General features: G+C 29.5%; 2 protein-coding genes across 2 annotated transcripts; one reads left to right on the forward strand and one right to left on the reverse strand.

Annotated features, from left to right (window-relative positions):
• Positions 1–809: 809 nt before the first annotated feature.
• LOC119680500 (methanethiol oxidase-like) lies at positions 810–9,183 on the reverse strand. Its single transcript, XM_038093330.1, has 6 exons — positions 9,065–9,183; positions 2,519–2,682; positions 1,975–2,444; positions 1,417–1,909; positions 1,227–1,352; positions 810–1,160 (listed from the first exon to the last, which is right to left on the reverse strand). Exons 1-6 carry the CDS (start codon positions 9,075–9,077, stop codon positions 963–965), a joined length of 1,464 nt encoding a protein of 487 aa, XP_037949258.1. The 5' UTR covers positions 9,078–9,183; the 3' UTR covers positions 810–962.
• Positions 9,184–15,611: 6,428 nt separating this feature from the next.
• On the forward strand, positions 15,612–17,208 carry LOC119679917 (serine protease persephone-like). The gene is made up of 5 exons (XM_038092508.1): positions 15,612–15,739; positions 15,812–15,871; positions 16,240–16,514; positions 16,579–16,747; positions 16,812–17,208. The coding sequence occupies exons 1-5, from the start codon at positions 15,661–15,663 to the stop codon at positions 17,099–17,101; spliced, it is 873 nt and encodes a 290-aa protein (XP_037948436.1). The 5' UTR covers positions 15,612–15,660; the 3' UTR covers positions 17,102–17,208.
• Positions 17,209–20,273: the final 3,065 nt, after the last annotated feature.

Genomic DNA, 20,273 nt, shown 5'->3' on the forward strand with positions numbered 1-20,273 from the left:
ATTTCTTTTTTAATTTTTTTCACAACAGTGGCAGGAATCAGTTAAGGAAATATGAAATCTCTTAATTGAGAATAACCTGAATCCCTACTGTATGACTGATACCTTGATGGGATCTCGTGTTCGTTAACTATTTTTTAATGCGAGAGAATCACATTTACATATAAATGTCTGAAATTCTTTGCATTTTATTAATTATTCTATACAGGAAGATTTCAGTAACCTTTTATTAATTTTTTGGTTTATATATTCTATATGTGCCCTTAGGCATTCTATCTGTTAACTCTATTATCTGACAATTGCCGGCATTATCGTTAAAATCAAGAAACTTGAAAAAATAAACGAAGCATTCACTCCAGCTATTATCACAAACAACACTCCCTCTTCTCACTCTAATCACACACTATCAAATCCTAATCTTTGTTGTGTTGTAGTTGTTGTGACCTATGGGGAACTGAAAGCAGATCACACGAAAGGATTTACAAAACAATTACATGGATGTGAATGGGGGTTGCTTGATGGTGGAAGGATTAGGGAAAAGTGGTGAGCGTGGTTTCAATTGAAGATCAACCTATGTTTTCGGTTCCATAGGTTGAAGTTAAAATAAAAATAATTCTTGAATGACCGATCCATATTTGATTTCAACAAATAAAGAACATCATGTGCTAAAGCGGAAACTCTATTTTCTATGCTTTTACTGAGCAACAGTTTTTATTTGTGCCTTATTACAAGTTGAATCTCCATTCATCTGAAAGCTTGTCTGCATATAATATTTCTTATATTACTAATATACATTTTTAAATAAGATAAAATTTATTTTGCAGTATTTTTATTTTTTCTATAGTGTCCGTTCAAAATATTTTATACGTGTATAACATTTATGTGCTCTGTATTAACATAATCAAGTATTCAAACTGTGTTTAACATTAAAAGAAATATCTTTTTTTAAGCAATAATTAAACTGTTCACTTATCATCGTTTACAAGCCAAATATCAGATGTGCAGTCGCCACCAGGATAACGCATTTCATGTGGCAATGTTGGTCCAAATGGTTCATTACCGAATTGAACAAAAAAATCTTCATTCAACTTCATACCTCCGTTCTCGACATCAATATCAATTTGACAGATATGACCACCCTTTTCAACCATTTTAGGATAGAACTGTAATAATATATAAAATAAATGAAGAAAGAATTTGAATTCATTGTACTATTATTCAATAATTACAATTTTATCCCACGGTGAATATAGTGAACTGGATACATACAGCCTTTTACCATCCAAAGACAATTGCATCATTTGCGGTCCACCCTCTAAACGATGTCCCTTCAAATAACAAGGTGGTGGGCGTTTCTGTATATAAAACACATATTTAAATTTTATAATTTGCAAAGGAAAAAGCATTTGATAATTTTACATTTAGCTCTTCATCTTCGATGACTTTGACTTCCGTCAAGTCACTGCAAATGGCACCACCCAAAAATATTTGCCCAGTAAGTTTCGGATTTTCTGGATCAGTTATATCATACTGACGTAAATCACCATGACGCCAACAATTTACATACAAATATTTGTCATCTAGCGATATGATGATATCCGAAATCATACCTCCCATTGGTGTTGCAATACCATCGCCCGTATCCACCAATTTACTAGGTATATCAATAACTTTCTTACATTCAAATTCATCAGAGTCTGGTTTCTTTTTGAAATAATAAACATTAGCGAACAATGCGCAGCCAACGTAACCATCTGGGCGCTTTGGGTCGTGCATAAAACGTATTTCCAATGGTGTAAATCCCTCCAAACCAAGATCTATAGTTTGGTATAAAGTACGAGTTGACCATTTATAGAAATGAATACGGCAACCGTATTGAGTGAGATCATCTAGATCCTCATTTTGCCAGCCACTAAGATGGTATATATGTAATATTTGATCGTTAATATTAATTTACATATAAAGGATATAAAATACCGTCTAAATTTGTTGGGTGCGCCCCATTCAGAGGCGACCATTACATCATAATAAGGCTGATACCAAAAATCATAGCCGCAAAGTGCTTTTTTATTGCCTTTAGTCCATGTTCCCTTGCAATTGAATTCCGAATCGAAAATAATGAAATCACCTTTAGCATAGCCATCAGCATCACCCAGAGTGGATATCATTATATTGCCATCCGCTAGGCAGTGTGTAGTGTGCAGAGCTGTTACATTTTGGGCTTTAACTACGCTGCCATCGATGACCTTGCAAATTTCTGGCTTACGAGGATCTGTCACAACATCCACAACATAAACAAAGTCTGAATTTATTGCCGGTAAAACTAACTTGTCTCGCTTTGGTATCTTTTTGGCATTCTTGTCAACATAGTAGCAACTCGAACAAGCGTTCCAACCGGAGTGATGTAGTTCGTTTCCAGTGCGATTAGTAAACGTTCGATGTATTACCTAAAATGATATGAAAAGAAATTATAGAGAAATTTATTTGAGTTTAGTATTAAATAAAAGTATAAGACACTCACCTGGCAATATGTGGGGCTTTCAGGATCAACATCAACTGTTGATAGATAATCACCATGTGGCTCTTCTTTGTTCGGTTGCACAGTTACGGTATACAATAACTTCTCGCGAGGTCCAGTTTTCATAGCATCCAATGGAGTTGGATATCCAGGGCCATGACAACAGTCTACAAAATAAAAATAATTTTTAAAACAATTTGAGAAAGTTCAGAAAAGTGTTTTAAATTGATTACGCGTTATCAGTATTCCCCCATTTCAATTGATGATTATTTTTTTATCTTCAATACATTTTAATCGAAAAACAAGTGAGGCGAATAGTTTAACAAGAATTTCAGCAAATAATAAATAATAAACTAAGCTTCAATTTTATTTTGAAATAATTTTGATAAACAATTTGTGGCACTTAAATTGAATTTATAATTTTATTTTAATATTATTAATATGCATTATCATAAAATTATTTTATTGTCAGTATATTCTGTTTTTATTTTAGTTAAATGATTTGAAATTTTAAACATGCAATTTTATTTTCACAGATGCTATGGGTAGTGATTTTGACTTTGTTTTTATACCCTACACACGTAACCATGGAATAGTTTTAATTTAGTTTGCGGAGATGTTTCTAAAGCGGAGAGGATTAAGACATCGGGGAGATAATATAATGAATAGTTGTAAGCTAAGAAGACAATGTCCTAAGCGGTGTCTTTCTATTTGCCTGCCTGTTCGTGTGTCTGTCTATATTTCTACCTGTGTATCTGTCGGCGCCATTAGTCTATGGTCTATCATTTTCTAAGTTAGTCTATAGTAATTTTGCGCATGAATTTTTTGCAAATGGAAAATTTGGCGAAATGACAAAACTGTGTATATGATATGGTATAATGTATAAAAAGTAAGTGTTAAATAATTAGAACTAACTTTTATTATTATTTATATGTTTTTTTTTTAAATTTATATTCTGAATTGAACTGATTTTAGGTAAAATTTGATAATGGGCCGAGCTACTCGTAGTAAAACTCAAGTAAAATTTCCACGAAAACTGGCTGGTGGAACGCAGTTATGTATACTCGTACACAGTGTTACTCAAAGTTACTACGAGTAGCTCTTGGAACAGACCTAATATTTTATGAAAGTTGCAACTTAGCATCTTTTATGATAGAACTGACTAATTTACTTAATAGAAACTAGTATATTTGGTAGAAAAATTTCGAATAAATATTATTTTAATTAATTGAATTTTTGGCTGACCATACAGCTGTTTCGAATATTACCAAATATCCATTATCAGTGGTCTTGGAAACATTTCTTTATTTAATTATTCGTAAATAATTTTTTTGGAGTCTGCAAGTACCAAGGATTAAACTCGTGCCCTACCAAATTTGAAGCTCAGAGTCAGTGTTCATTGGTCAACTGACCCAAAGTCATACTTAGATATTCTGACTTGGCGTTTATTAACAAATTCACTTGCTGTGTTATATTAGAATGAAATCATAAATCTGTAGAACAATTGAATTAATTAATTATGTTTATACTTTCGTTTGTTAAATATTAATACTGTTCTTTTTTTAGAGGCATTATTTATTGCAGGGTTTTATATTATTTTTTCTTTTTATAATCAATAAAAAAAAAACTGTCGATTTAGATATATTTATTATATTATATTTTACATTTAGATATATCTATAATTTTAAATGAACGTTAGTATATGCCCATAATCTCACCTAATCTAAATTTCATCCATTATTATGGTATGTGCTTACAAAAAAGTGAATTGATGTATTTTTTATTTTTTACTAAATTACCTGATTTAGTTGTTCAAAATCTAAAAATTAACTAAATATAACTGCAGAAACCTATATTATTGTAGCTGTTCATATTCTAAATAATCACAGTAAACTGGATTATTATTTAAGTATATTGACAACATTAAAACTTGTAAAATAAAAAAAAAAGAAAATTATATTCGAAGAAGAAGTTTCAGTTTTCTGATAAAGAAAATAAGTACACACAATAAATAATTTTGAAATTTAAATATAGCCTCTGTATTTCAATTACGTTCGCGTACAGAAACCCGCTATATATTGGTGACCCCGACGTGATTTGAAAACGCAACACAAGCATGCCGGTGACACATTCAGATGAGGAATCTGGATTCAGGTCATCACAATAAATTTTTCTGTGAATTAAGCAGCACAACTTAAACCCACTTTGATACGGCGCGGCCGCCAACGAGGCATGAGGCCAGCCTACAGATCAAAGTTACTTTCTCAAGCTGACGACTTCATCAAATCTCATCAACGCTCTCCACTCTCAATCACTTTGACACGGCGCGGCCGCCAACGAGGCACACGGCCAGCCTGCACGTCAAAGTTTTTTAAATCCTGCCAGCAAACGACTGATGAAGAAGTTAAAAAGCTTCTCAACGGAGACTCCAGCTTGCAAATCAAGTCCTTTACCTCACCAAACTCTGATGTATCAGTGTATTGTGACATTTCTACCGGGAACGTTCGTCCGGTCTTGATGAAGCATTTTCGCAAAATCGCTTTTGACTCGATCCACAACCTTTGTCACTCAAATGGTAAAAGAACTTACAAATTATTAGCAGAAAAGTTCATTTGGCCTAATATGAAGAAAGATTGTGCTATTTGGGCCAAATCCTGCATTGCTTGTCAAAAAAGCAAAATTCACCGCCACAACAAGGTACCTATTCAGCAGTATCTACCTGCTTCGTCTCGTTTCGACCACGTCAACATGGACATTGTCGGACCACTACCATGCTGTAAAGGTTTTCGTTACTGTTTGACAATGATCGATCGTTTCTCACGCTGGTCTGAGGTTTGTCCATTGCAGGATATTTCTGCTGAAAATGTAGCTTTCGCATTCTATTCCACCTGGATCGCAAGATTTGGCGTTCCATTACGTGTAACCACAGATCAGGGACGACAATTTGAATGCTATTTGTTTAAAGAGCTGTCTAAGCTTCTTGATATTCAGCACTTACGTACCACAGCTTATCACCCTGCTTCTAATGGAATTATTGAAAGATTTCACAGATCTTTGAAAGCAGCCATTAAGTGTTATCAAAATGACAACTGGGTTGAAATATTACCTCTCATCCTTCTAGGATTTAGAGTTGTAGTGAAAGAAGATATTAACGCATGTCCTTCACAACTGGTTTATGGCGTTGGCTTACGTTTACCTGGGGAATTCATTTCGGAAGTTAATCGCGACGTCTCAAACCCTCAGGCAGAATTTGTAGCTAAACTAAAAAGATTTATGAACGACTTAAGACCTACTCAAACTGCTCATCATTCTAGTGGAAAGGTTTTTATTGAAAAAGATATTTATTCCTCGGATCAGGTTTTCGTCAGAAATTCCATGATTTGTAAACCATTGCAGGCTCCATACGAAGGTCCATACACTGTTCTTAAGCGTTTCGATAAATATTTTGTCGTGGATGTTAAGGGAAGGAAAGTGAATATCTCGGTGGATCGCCTCAAAGCAGCCTTCAGTGAACAATATTTTAAGGATCAAGAAGTTAAGCCTTTAGTCACTGACAAGAACGATCATAAGACATACACTTCGCGTTATGGTCGCAAGGTGTTTTTTCGGAAGGGGGAATAATGTAGCTGTTCATATTCTAAATAATCACAGTAAACTGGATTATTATTTAAGTATATTGACAACATTAAAACTTGTAAAATAAAAAAAAAAGAAAATTATATTCGAAGAAGAAGTTTCAGTTTTCTGATAAAGAAAATAAGTACACACAATAAATAATTTTGAAATTTAAATATAGCCTCTGTATTTCAATTACGTTCGCGTACAGAAACCTGCTATATTATATATGACATATAATGATATAAATTTAAAGTTCTAATCTAAAACCGTTTTCTTCTAAATTTCCAGCGCGTTTGTGTGAAGAGTATTTTAGCTTCGGTTCCGCTGAAGCCATCTTTTAAGTTGATATTTTTTCAAATTAATATTCCAACAATGTTTTTCTTTAAATACTATAAAAATTAATTTTTATTTATTGAAGAATGTATAGCATAATACATTCTTAGCAGATTTGGTTTTAAGTAAACCAGTGAATAACAGTGACAGACTCTAATATCGGTCACAGGCACAGCATGACACGTGAAGAATTACAATACCGGAAGACTTAAGCATAGACTTCAGTATTTCACAAACAAATCTGTTTATCTTTCAAATCTTTAAAGCAACTAAATCAAAGTGCAATAGGTGTTATGGTATATATGTTTTATCTAAATCATTCATATGAACGTTGACGTACCGATAGCAATGGCAACGTTCAGCCAGAAGCTAAGCGTCGAATTCGGTGAAATGAAACGCCAATGATTGTTCTTAGAATAACACAATAATCAGTGACTCTCAAGAGTAACCATTAAGTAATTTCACACATATATAGTTTTTGTATTTATTAAATAATGGAAGACAACAAACATAAAAAATACTGTTTTTAATAAAGATAAATAAGCCGCAATAGATGTTATATTATCTATGTGTCATCCAAATCACTTATTTAAACGTTGACTTACTGACAATTTCGCTTAAAGCTCTGAATACCCGGTTAATCCAGAAAATATGAAAAACTTCACTAAATCTTACGAAGTACAGTTTAAGAAAATATCTGACTACTTACAAACATCAAAAGATAGTGTGAATACGATTTCGCATATACATTTGAATATACCGAATATATATTCGGAATGGGTAATCGCTTTTTTTATTATTTTTTATTATTTTTACACATAATATACATATATTTAATTCATCTCCTTTTAACATACAATAAGACTAACGACAAATTTTTTTAATTTTAACAATAACAACATAACACTATAATTTTTATTTTTGTAATATAATTGTCTTAATATATCTGTTAAATAATATAAATAAACCTTATACTTTGATCCTTATTTGAATTACATTAGAAAAAATTATAGGTGATTTATTAATGACAACAAATAATGCTTTACAATTGATTAAGAAAGAAATAATGGTTACTTTTCAGGGAGCTTAATTTTCACTGAAGACTCGACAATCAGGTCTTTGTAATAAAATTATGAATACAAAATTTCTGTCTAAAGAATTAACGTATTCTATTAACCTTCCATTATCTTTATATTATTATATATTATACATATATTATATATTATCTATTATTTTTTATATATTATATATTATACATTATATATTATGTATTATACATTATATATTATATATTATATATTATATATTATATATTATATATTATATATTATATATTATATATTATATATTATATATTATATATATATATTATATATATATTATTTGCTAATGTTAGCAAACTAAGCTTTAACTAGGAAAATTTGTAGATTTCGGTGGATACTTCCATATCTTATATATTACGGTGCGTCAATAATTATTCTCATTTGAAGAATTTCAATATGTTTTGAAATTTAAATTTAAATTTAAACTTTAAATTTTTATTTTTGTAAATAATACGTTTAAGAATATGTTGAATGCAGTTTTATATTTAAAATATTACTTTATGTCTTTCGAAAATAACTCGAAAAGTTTTCAATAAATTAAAGTATTTTGCCGCTATTACATAATTAATATATATTGTTATTTAATTTTTATATAATTATTGCAAATAATTACATCATTAAAAATATTAAAATATTACTGTCATCCATTACTATTTTGTTAGAAAATTATTCTAAATTTTTCAGTGAAATAAATACTAAAACATTAACCCATCTTATCTGGTCATGTTCTCTGACTGTTAATTTTAATTTAAAAAATAAAAAATTGTGATTTTTAGATTAAGGAATTTTTTTCCAGTGAAAGTGTACTAGATCTTAAACATCTCGTAGTACCATTGTTAGTACTCACATTAAATAAGTACAATACTGGCGAGTTAAAAATTTCTTATACTTTACAAAACACTATATTGTACTTTAAAATACAAAATAATATGTTAAAAGAAATATTCCCAGACAAAAATTGGGTTATACTTCTGTTGGTAGAAAATTTCTGTAATCTACGAAAAACACAATCTAGTTAATATGATTATCTTAATCACATTAATGTTTGCAAAAACCACTTAAGATAGTTATTCTAACCAAACCTTTAAGAAAAATATATTTTTTAATAAGAAACTTAATTTGTCTACTCTTATATACCAGTGACAAGTGTAGATTTCAATGGGCTGAATCTTCTCTTCAGAACTTTTATTGTAAGTAAACACCAGCTGTGGTATCTCTAGTTATTATTTGTTAATTATTTGTAAAAGCTAAAATTTTTAATCTACAATATATATGTTATATATGATACTACTATATAGTATATACAACTATATATCAGTGTTGAGTTTAACAAAAGAGATGAGTACGAATGATTACATTTTTTGTTTACATTTAAGTTTAAAGTGATTACGAGTATTTTCCTGGCTCTAAGAAGTAGGAAGACACCGTATCACAGACTATTATTATTATTATTATTTTACTATAATGTTGTGTCTTTAAATTTATTCCAACTTACGTTTTTCGGTCATATTTTATAACAAAATATTTTTAAATAATTATTTTTATTTCACTTCACTTATCGAGGAACGCCTCAAAAGTCGAATCAATCGCTAGTGTCAAGATCCAAACGGGCACTGAATTCGCAGAGAACTTGTTTCCAATGGAAATGCTTTTGCCTTTATAAAGAACTTTGTTGTTGTTTGTTGGTGTTGTTTGCCGGCGAGAGTGAACACATTTAGAAATGCGATAACAGGTTCACACATGCACACACATACACACATTATAAATATTTCTATTTCTTTATATATTGTCTGCACTATGCGACTACAGTAGTGAGCTACGTTTTGCTGATTTTACATATATACTAAGTGATTAATATAAAATTTTTAAATAAAATAAAATCTATGCACAATGCTATTTATCTAATTTATTATTTATTTAATATTTTAAACAAAAATTTAATCAAATATAAATGTTCTATATATTTGGAACATATATTTGTGTGGAATACGTACGAATAGTTCTAACAATTAAATTATTCATTAAACTGTTAAGTCATTGTTGACATAATAAATTTAATTTTACAAAAAAAAACAAAAAAATTGCAAAATAAACAAAAATATATTTAATGGGGAATAAATGTAAAATAAACAAAAAAACAATTTTAAGCAAAACACAAACAAATAGTTTTGTTTTTGAGAATATCTTTTCTTCATTATATATGTTTTCAGTAAGTATATATTTCATTATTAAGTATATATTTTTTTCGAATGTTGTTGAATACCCTATACTCTGCAACGTTTCAATATTTAATAATTTTGTGATTTTGATATTAAAATCAATTTAATTCAATTAGTTTTCAGAAAAAATATAAACACCAGTTAGGACTTAAAGTAGTTTTACAAAAATAATAAATATAATAAATTAATTTTTTCTATTTCTCCAAATAATAATTAATTAAAAAAAATAATTAAAAAACCAAGAAACATAAAGACAAAATGTAATTATTGGTATTGATTAAGTTACACGTAAATAGAGGAGTACTGCATAAACTAGTATCTCTACACCAAATTGAACTTTCCAAAAACAGTTGTTATATATTCTATGTAAAAAAAAGCATTGTTAATTAAAAAAGCACACTTGCAACATCTATAAACTTTTTCGTAAAAGAAATAAAGACTCTCTTTCTTTTTTGCTAATAATATATTTCAATTATATAGTATCAACATTTTCTTTGTAAAGTAGTACATATCCACAGCAGCAGGCAACTGAGGTGGCAGGTGATTTTTGACCCGCTCTACCATTTCTAAAAATTTTAGCACAATATCTCTTTGAACTTCCTTATGTTAAAATAATAAATCTTGATGGGTAAGTCAAAAAGTTTGTAAATTTTATACAGTAAAGAACTAAGATAAATATTTATAAACTTAAAAACTGATTTTGTTCCAGAAAGTTCACAGAAAATCTTAAAATAATAAACCCACTATTAATGAAAGGTGAATTAAAAACAATGAATTAATGACGGAATATCGTTTCTGTCTGGAAGGGGAAGGAACTCCTAGTCAAATAACTTTGCTCGAGACTACGAAGAGAACTTTCTGTTCTCGCCGATACACAATATACTCTGCACTTTTATTATTCAGTTAAATTGCGTTGTCTTATCTCTATCGGTGACTTACTGGAGTTACTAGAGCTACTAGTGAAAGTCAAAGATTAATTAAGCACCATAATCGTTATAAAAGAAGCTAAAGATCTTTTCTTCATGAGAAATTTTAATAATGCTCTTTCATCTGCTAAACCATGGACAAAGTAAATATATTTGGTGTTATTTGTATAATTAATGCTATAATATTAAATTTTCGAAGTTGTGGTGCTCACAGTTAAGGTGCCTCATTACATAGAAGTAGATGCGGTGTGGTATATACGCAAAAACTCTTAAGTGATGAAGAAATTTAGTAGGAAAGATTATTGTAGAGCTTTTTCAGAAATATATAGCGTTGTGGAATATTCATAGGTGACCAAATTACTGTTGCTTGCAATAGTAGAGACGAAGTCAAAATCAGCATATTCTTCTTCAATGGGTTGCGGCATGCACTTGTGAAACCGAATAGATAAGCTAGCCTGATATGGCATTACTCTCTGTATCTTTATCGGAGATGAAATAACTATCGTGACAAAGAACAACTGGCACTCTAAGTATACCTACAACTATTTAGACAATTGTGGTCGAAAAAACGACAGAGGCTTTTTAAAGTTTAATAAAAATAATAAGATTATAAGAAAATAATAATAATTATAAGTTATGTCTTAAATGGTGAATGTATGATTAGATTGTAGAATTTCTAGTGAAGTTATCGCTATGAAACCCTGTAGAAGCTTTTAAGTGAGTGACATATGTACGGCGATGGCTACCCTGATGAGAAGAGTAGTTAGTTGTTGGTTAATGGTCGTTTGCATGAAACTTAAGTGAACTAATTATTAATAATTAAAATATTGAAATAACTCTTACTACAGAAAATATATTTGTAATTACACACAAAAACGATAAATAGAGTGTATTGAATATTATATCACATATGATGACATTCTTGGTAGAGTTCTCCCTAAGCAAAGTATTATTTTTCAGTTAATTTTTAGCTATATTTCTAGTTAAATCTTGACAGAAAACAATTGAGTTGACTAATCCGGTTGGTATATGTTTGTTATTGAAATCAGATGATATATAGTAGAGCAAAGCACACTTTTTGAGAAGGAAATTAAATCATTTAAAAAACAAAAAAAGTATTTCTAATGCGAGTTTCTAAATAAACATTCGATTTTTAAGGTAATTTAAATCGATTTCAATTTCAAATCGTTAATTTAAAAGCTTCTCAATACCTTTTATGGAATTTAAGGTGAATTGCTTTCCTGACAATATTGAGATATCACATATTAACTGATAATTATTCAATTTTTAAACTAACAGTCACAAAGATTTAACTAATATTTAGCTAATTGACTAATTTTATTTACAATAATTTATAAAAATTTCAAGTGAATTACTCATCGCTATAAGAAAAATTTCTTAGAAAATAAATGAGATTATTAAGAAGCATTAACTCACGCCTAAAAACATGCTACGATTTTGTTCAACTTCCCAAATAATAAATATTTTATTAAGATATTTTTTAAGCTCGATTTCATTCATTTAAAAAGGATTGCTTTTTATGTACAATGGTTCTAATAAGTAAATTTTACATATAATATATTTTCGATTCCTTTAAATATTAATTGAAATTCATTTTAGATTTTATTAAAATAAATTCGTAACAATAGAATTTGAAATGAACTCAAATGTAGATACAAATAATGTAGGATGTTAATGTAATGCATCCTTTTTAGTTCCTTAATTTTGAAAATAAATTATTTAAATGCATTAACTTTCATTGTACTTTTTAAATTCTTAAATAATTTTCAATTTAAATAATAATGAATTAATTGCATTCCGATTCAGTTACCATTTTAAGCTTTCGGAATTTGAAAAAGGATATGACATTTGCATGTAGTGTCTTTCACATGCATTGAAATGCAGTTTTAATGAATGAATGCAAATTATGAAACAATTACCAAAACGAAGATTTAATTTATTCATAATAATAAATGTCAATATGGTGATTGATTGGCATACTAAATTCAATTAATTGTTTCAATGTAAATTTAATAAAATGAACTAAAGTATTGAATAACAATGAACTTAAGTTATATTATTCCTTGTTATATTGGAAAGGTTACTTTAAAAATTTAAATGAATAAATTACTTTTATTAATCGAACTATGAAACAGCGGATATATTTCACTTAAACCAAATATATTTATTTTCATTTGTCGGCATTTGTTGTGGTAATGCATATATGATTTATTAATATTTAATTATAACCAAAATTCATAGAGTTCATCTAAACTCCATTTAATTAAGTATGACAAAATAAGAAGTATATATTGGTTACAGTGCTGTAAGTAGTTCTTCTTGAATCATGTATCACTGCTACTTTTTTACAAAGGAAAAAGTAACTAACTCGGTTGGACATATTAGTAAAAGTCCTAGGGATATACAATGGGCCTATTGGCGGAGAAGGTGTATCCCTAAGTATTACAATATTATATGCATACATATAAACGCTTACGTTTTTTGTAGGCTTAGTTACAATAAAATGTTAAGATGTTTGACGAAATTTAAGATTATTTTCTCTCTGGTTCATCATGGGTTAGATATCAAATAACAATTTGAAGACAAACTGATAAGAAGTATATTATGAATATTTAATTTAAATCAAGTATAAATGAATGAAAATAAAATATACTTTCTTCAGATTCGTGTAATTCTGACATGGAAATTAACTTAAAACAAAGGCAGTTGTATTATTTTTGCACAAATTTTCGAAAAATATAAACAAGAACTTTTGAGTTCAAAACAAAATTAGTTGTCTTAAAGCTTTCAGTTTCTTTACAAACCAAAGAACACTTTTCCAAGGAAGAAATATATCGAATTATAAAAAACTACTCTCATCGCATATATATCGCACCCAAACCCACTGATTACACATTTGATATCTTCTTCCAACATTTTTACAAGGCTGAGAAGAAAAATTTCGAAAAAAATCTTATATATCTATGTGTATGATATGTATGTACTAACGCGACTTTTTTTTTAACTCGTAATAAATATTATTTATTGTCATTCATACCTGATAGATTGTAATAAAATAAAAGCATTCTTTGTACTTAAAATATGTCACAATTTTGGACCATGAATTGTTCATCGGAGTCAAATCTCTTTTTCCAGGAACAGTGTTCTGCGAACAGATAGTAATCGCTACTTGGGTACAAATCTGGTGAATACGATGGGTGCTAAGCAATTCGATGTGTAATTCGTGTAATGGGGTACCCAACGTTTTGTAATATGGTATTCTTTTTTGGTGAAAGAAACGACCTCTACCCGCTCATCAGTAGCAAAAAGCTCAACATAAAGAATAGAGTTAACATATTCAAACAGATTATTAAACCAGGTCTACTCTATGGCAGTATTGCTTTTTGCCAAGCATCAAACTCAACATTAAAAATTCTTCAAAGAGCGCAAAATATCGCCTTAAGAAAACTGGTTAACGCCCCATGGTACGTAAGAGGAACGAATATCCACAAAGATCTGAGAGTCGATTCAGTCGAAAAACATATTAAAGAGCGTGCACTGAAATTGTTCAATATAATTGACAGTCACAATAACCCAACACTCAGCAACCTAAAAATTCAGCGAAATCTGATAAACTCAGGCAGATACAAAGACATCAGATCCGTCATATTATAACGCCTCGTATTTAGTTATTCTTAGTGTGACTTAAAACTGTCCACAGATAAAATAGAGATAAGGTGCTCTTGCGGTGAAGGCTCTTGCGACATTTGACCAGAGATGTAGCATCTGGTACTACGGGGGTCAGTGGCTCACAGCTTCGGCTGGACTGACCAGTTGATGTTGGATTCGTAGTGACTGATGGTTAATACCCAAATTTACGCGGGAAGAATCTTTAGTTTCGGTTTACATTCGGCGTGGAGTTGCGTATTCACCACCGATGCATGTGTGAAGAACACCGTGATGTTAAGCCTACACGACAGGAAATCACGTTAATAATATAGATACGTCTGTCTCCACCACTTTTAGAAGACTGGCGCTCATCAATGTTTGTACGATTTTGATAACGATTACGACTATTCATTAATGGTACAGACAATGAGGTATCCAGCGAACTTATTAACATTATGTCCTTTTTGAATAAAGTAAACAGTCAGTCTAGGTAAATCGTCCTTAAGACAACCAATTGAACAGTTGGAGAGAAGAAAAACGGCATAAAATCTAAAATTGAACTCATATCCTCAACCACCAACATGAACCAACCAACCAGTCAGTATGAAAATTCATTAGAAATTTGTTGTTGTTGAAATCATAATTGCCAATAAGAGATATACTAGATCAGGATCGTTTTATGTGGAAATAGCACAGATATTGAAGTTACCAGAGCTAAATTTTTATTTTAATTTACAAGACTCCAACAGAATTTATAAATACATATGTTATATTTATTAGTGTAGATATATTGCAATATTCTCTAAGTGAAACTTTAATATAAGAATATAACTATTTATAACTAAATATAAATTAGTTACGAGAATCGTGTGTATTATTATGTGCTTTTATATGTAAATAAGTTCGATTGCTTTCTAATCAATACCCGATCTGAAATGTATGTGATTACTAGCTAAAAAATTTATATCAATAGTAAATTCCATAAGAGAAATATGCATTAAAATAATTAAAGATTGACAATCAAACTGGTTATCTTTTTAGATTTGAAGAACACTTGCTAGCTGAGAAGAGAGTTGCCGTATCAGTAGTTTGCAATTTTACAATTAAGCATACTCGTATATAGACTTGGGTTTTACCAGTGAGTATTAATCGCATGAATAAAAATGTAATCTCATATAGATACAAAAATAAGAGGCTACGAAGTTCAGCTATAAAAAGCACTGAACGTTGAGATTCAGAAACAGTTCTCGTTGGTTTGAAGTAAAGTTTATTTCGAAATGTTCACTAAGAATTATTTATATTTGCTAGTTTTATGCACGTTTCTATTCAATGTGGTTTCAACAAATAATTTGCAGTGTAAGTGCATTAATATTATCTTAAAACTTTAATCTTATTTTATAATCTTTGATTTATTTCGTCAATATGTAGTTAGCAATCATATCGCCAAACGGGCTGCAACTGGAAGAAACATTCGTCCCTCTGAAAGAGGTAAGAATCTAAGCAATTTATTATTACGAGAGGTGACTTGTTTGTTAAAATTAACACTATCGATGTAGAGAAAGATGCTAAATACTTTAATAAAACTTCTGTACACTTTGAACGAAAGTTGCAATCAATGTCACAATATTATGACATATCGATAATCGATTACATATTGATTATTATTTACATATTGATTATTGTTTAATGAAATCAAATATTCATTTCATATAGATGAAATCTTATCATCTGTAAGTAGATGATAATAAATATTCTTGATTTGCCATTGAAGTAAACAGCAATTTTATTAATTTAATTATTATGATATTACTTATTATATTATAATTACTAAAGATATACTCATAAATTATTCTTAGCTTGCAACAGCTTTCCACGCACAAATGCACGTCTGGTGCTCCGATCCATAACACGATTCGGAGCACCAGAAAATCTCCAGCATATGGCAGCTATAGTTACCAAAAATGAAAGAGGCGATGGGTTTGAATATAAATGTGTAGGAACCATTATAGAGAAGCGTTTTATTTTAACAGCTGCGCACTGTTTGGACTATTTGAACGGTAAAGAAACTTTTGTTGCAGTTGGTGTGAATAATCTACGAAACCTTGGTCAAGCAACACGTCAACGCGTAAAGGTAAAATATACATTAAAATACAACTAAGCGTATATAAATTACATACCTAAATATGTATTTCAAGACAAAGTATATACATCCAGATTACAGTATGGGAATTAATGATATTGCTCTATTAGAATTAGAGAACGATTTAAGTTTCAATTCAGCCGTTTCACCAGCTTGTCTATACACAGATCAAAATATACCTGAAACTCTTACTGTGGGTCTATGGTGCCGAGAATCTGCAGAAAGTTAGTTTGTACTATTTTATGGTATGGTTCACATTTAACATATATTTCATTTACTCAAAAATAGTGTTATTTGAATCACATCCAAAATATCTGACTGAAAATGAGTGTATTAGGAGTTTCGAAGGTGTTCAGAATTTCTTAAATCAAAATTCCTTTTGTGTTAATGAAGGAGAACTTTGCATCGGTGCATCAGGCGTCGGTCTGGTCAAAAAAGTGAATGGAGTTAACTACGTAGTAGGCGTTGTTGTCTTGGGTAAAAGCAGAGGAGCTGAATATGTTGGGCCAAGTATAGCGATGCGAGTAGCTGGGTATTTGGATTTCATTGAGAATATTGTTTGGTCAAGGAGACAATGAAGAAACTGTGGGAGAAGCTTTCTCTCTCAATTAAAGTTCAAAATTTTAACTTAAAATACACAGATTTATTATGATTTTAAATGGACTATTTTTAATAAGTGTTTTTAATAACGAATGTTCAAATATTTAAATAAAATGAATAATATTTTATATTTGCACTTCATATGTTAAGTTTTGTGAATTTTTTATTATTATTCTAATAGATATTGGTACATAATTATCAGTGAGACAATTAATAGTGAGATATGAGCAATAGATGTATTTTTTAAGGTACAAAAGTGAAAATAAAAGTATTTTAAAGTTTTCTTATATGAGTTGAAATTCACACCATAAGTTGTGGTGTATTCATTCAATACTCAGAAAGGATAATGGTATTTCAAATTCAACATAAAATCCCGTCTGACAAATATTTTGCTTGGAAAACATTGATCATATTTGGAATATTTATACCACAAATGATAAAAGTTAAAGATATAATGGTCTTTATAGATTAACTAGTTTAAGCTCGTAGTTGAGCTTCATATATAATTGAGAAAATTAGACAACCCAGCCATATATTATATTTTCGTTGTATTATACATGTATCTCTGCGGAAATACTTCGAAGAAAAATGTGAAGAACTTGATTTCTTGGAAAGCATAAATTGTTAGTATAAATTGCAATGCTTTGTGATTTATAAGATAACCATCAGATCTATTCGAAATTAGTTGTATTTAATAGGGTGCCATATCGAAAATCTTTGTTGCTATTATTTTGAGGTACCGAAGGGTGCCATATCGAAAATCTTTGTTGCTATTATTGGGAGGTACCCCGGAATAGGATCAGATTATATATGAAGATTTTGTCCAAAATTAAATACATTTTATATTTTAAGGAAATTCGTTTTGAAAGTTTTGAAATGAATAATTTACTAATAACATAGTTTTTGACCAGTATGTTGTGTTTTTTTAATCCGTCGTTTCGTCGCTTTTATTCCAACATCTTTGGGGTATCTAAAAAAATTTTTTTTTGATAATAATATATAGTTTTTAGAAAGAAAAATTTACTTTTAAACGAGTCAATAATGCAAGAATTATTTTGTCGAAGAGTTGTAAGTATCAGTAAAAGTTAATAAATGTTAAAAATGAAAAGATTTTTCTGCATTTAGTTTTGAAAAGAAATGAGGATAACATTGATAGAATCGATCATTGCAAGCAAGATTTTAATGTGGCAAGTGAAGTTCTACTAGTACTCAAATAAGTAGAATAAATTCATCGTTTGATGTTCCGCAATTCTAATATTTACAACTTTATAGGTTTAAATGGAAAAAAAAAATTGATTTTTTTCAATTAGAAATGACCCTGGAAATATGGGGCATGTTTGTTATTTCAGAAACTAAAACAAATAGTTTCCATAGACAAATTTAAGTTAGTAAAAGTTTCAAATGAAATATAATTTTGATGATGTGTTCTCTTAAGTATATAGATTTTATATATTTTATATTTTGCGTTTTTTATATTTCCTTGAAATTAAAAATTTTCTGGTTTCTTTGGAAAATACTACATTTGTGTGTTTTTCTGTATTATGAATAAACGACTACTAGTATTGACCACATGGAAAACCAATTTTTTATCGACTTAATCTCGAATATACAACACTGTGCCAACAGATATAATATATTAGAAATGTGCATATAGAACTAAGTATTTTTATTATTATGTTAAAGCTATTTGAGCCAGTGCACTTTAACACTTTTACTCTATTAACTGCGAGGTATCTTCAAAACCTCCTTGACTGGATTATTGTTTATCACTTTATCAGACTAAGCAATAATTGACTTTAGATCTGTATACCTCTCCGAGGAGTCTGAAACCATTCTAAGACTCGATAATGCGGTGTTAGTAAGTCTGTCAGTTTTCGCAAATAATTTCAGCGCTTTGTATCTTTTCTATATCCTTTTTGTATTGTTTGATCGGATCAATCTTGACGTCCCTAAGTATTTTTAATATATTTTACAACAATTATTGATACTAACTCCACAATTCTGACAAACCAGCTTGACAAAATGATCAGATATTGACAATTAATCAAGATCTTTATAGAGCAAAAAGACTTTTGCTATTCCTTAAAAATCTTGATAAATTTAAAACCTCAAGTGCCTAGTGCTTTTCACCACACTGTGGTGTACACACAATACGAGAGCATTTTATTTATCAACAATTTTGCATTTATCAACTAGACAATTTATCAAGAAAAGAGTTTTTTACTTAAAGCACATAATACCAAAATCTTGACAAATTGTCAACCTTGACAAATAAGCTAGATGGTGAATTAATCAAGTACATAGAATAGGGGGAAGGAATCTCTTTAATAATATATTCTCTTTACTTTATTATTTGACTTGTCTTCTTAATAATTACTCAATTATAAAAAAAAATGTCTCAAATATTTTCTAATAATTCAAGTAACTTATAAAATCATTACATACATTTTATGCATTCTGGCTATATTTATTGTATGAAGCCATATACATATATACTATACTGGCTACCGGATTGTCAATATGGGATGATCAATAATGTTGCTAAGAAATTGCTGAGGTTTCTTGAAAACGTCTAGAGAAACACGAACGTGGTGGTGTGGACATGAAAAAATAGAATTGGGGACTTTAGAAAGAAGCACTTGAGTACGATAAAGATACCATTTCTTTTGCTGTGTGAACTATTCAACGATTTACACGGTTACATTGAACGAATTTTCATTCATTGATGTATTTCGATGACATTACAATAGATGATGATATCAGATACCATCCATAGATGACAAAAAATAATCGACTACCTAGAAACATATTGCTTTAGATATAGTGTGGAAGTTTATTCTAATAAATTTTTAATAATGACTTTCAGAAGAGGTAGGCCTTTAGATAGAATATCTAAACTTTAAATTGGAAGCAAATATATTAAAATATGAAAAAATTTTTATAAGAAAAACATTTTGTAAAAAGGTTTTTTCGAACAGTAGTGAAATACAACAATAAAAATTTTATTTTTTATATTATTTTATTTAATTGAATTTTTGGCAGACCATACAGCAGTTTCGAGTATTGCCAAATACCCATCGTCAGTGGTCTTGGAAATAATTCTTGTATTTAATTATTCGTAAATAATTATTTTTGAGACTGCAAGTACCA

Source organism: Teleopsis dalmanni, chromosome 2 (genome assembly GCF_002237135.1).
Source record: "Teleopsis dalmanni isolate 2A chromosome 2, ASM223713v2, whole genome shotgun sequence".
Taxonomy (NCBI): Eukaryota; Metazoa; Arthropoda; class Insecta; order Diptera; family Diopsidae; genus Teleopsis; species Teleopsis dalmanni.

What these genes read in the sequence shown, in the direction of transcription:
- LOC119680500 (XM_038093330.1), bottom strand. An exon ending in AAAGCCCCACATATTGCCAG is followed by an intron (nt 2,445 to 2,518) that starts GTGAGTGTCTTA and finishes ATATCATTTTAG; the next exon opens with GTAATACATCGAACGTTTAC. An exon ending in ATTCACCGTGGGATAAAATT is followed by an intron (nt 1,161 to 1,226) that starts GTAATTATTGAA and finishes ATATTATTACAG; the next exon opens with TTCTATCCTAAAATGGTTGA.
- LOC119679917 (XM_038092508.1), top strand. Translation starts at nt 15,661, where the DNA reads ATGTTCACTAAGAATTATTTATATTTGCTAGTTTTATGCACGTTTCTA. An exon ending in TTCAACAAATAATTTGCAGT is followed by an intron (nt 15,740 to 15,811) that starts GTAAGTGCATTA and finishes GTCAATATGTAG; the next exon opens with TTAGCAATCATATCGCCAAA. An exon ending in CAACACGTCAACGCGTAAAG is followed by an intron (nt 16,515 to 16,578) that starts GTAAAATATACA and finishes ATGTATTTCAAG; the next exon opens with ACAAAGTATATACATCCAGA.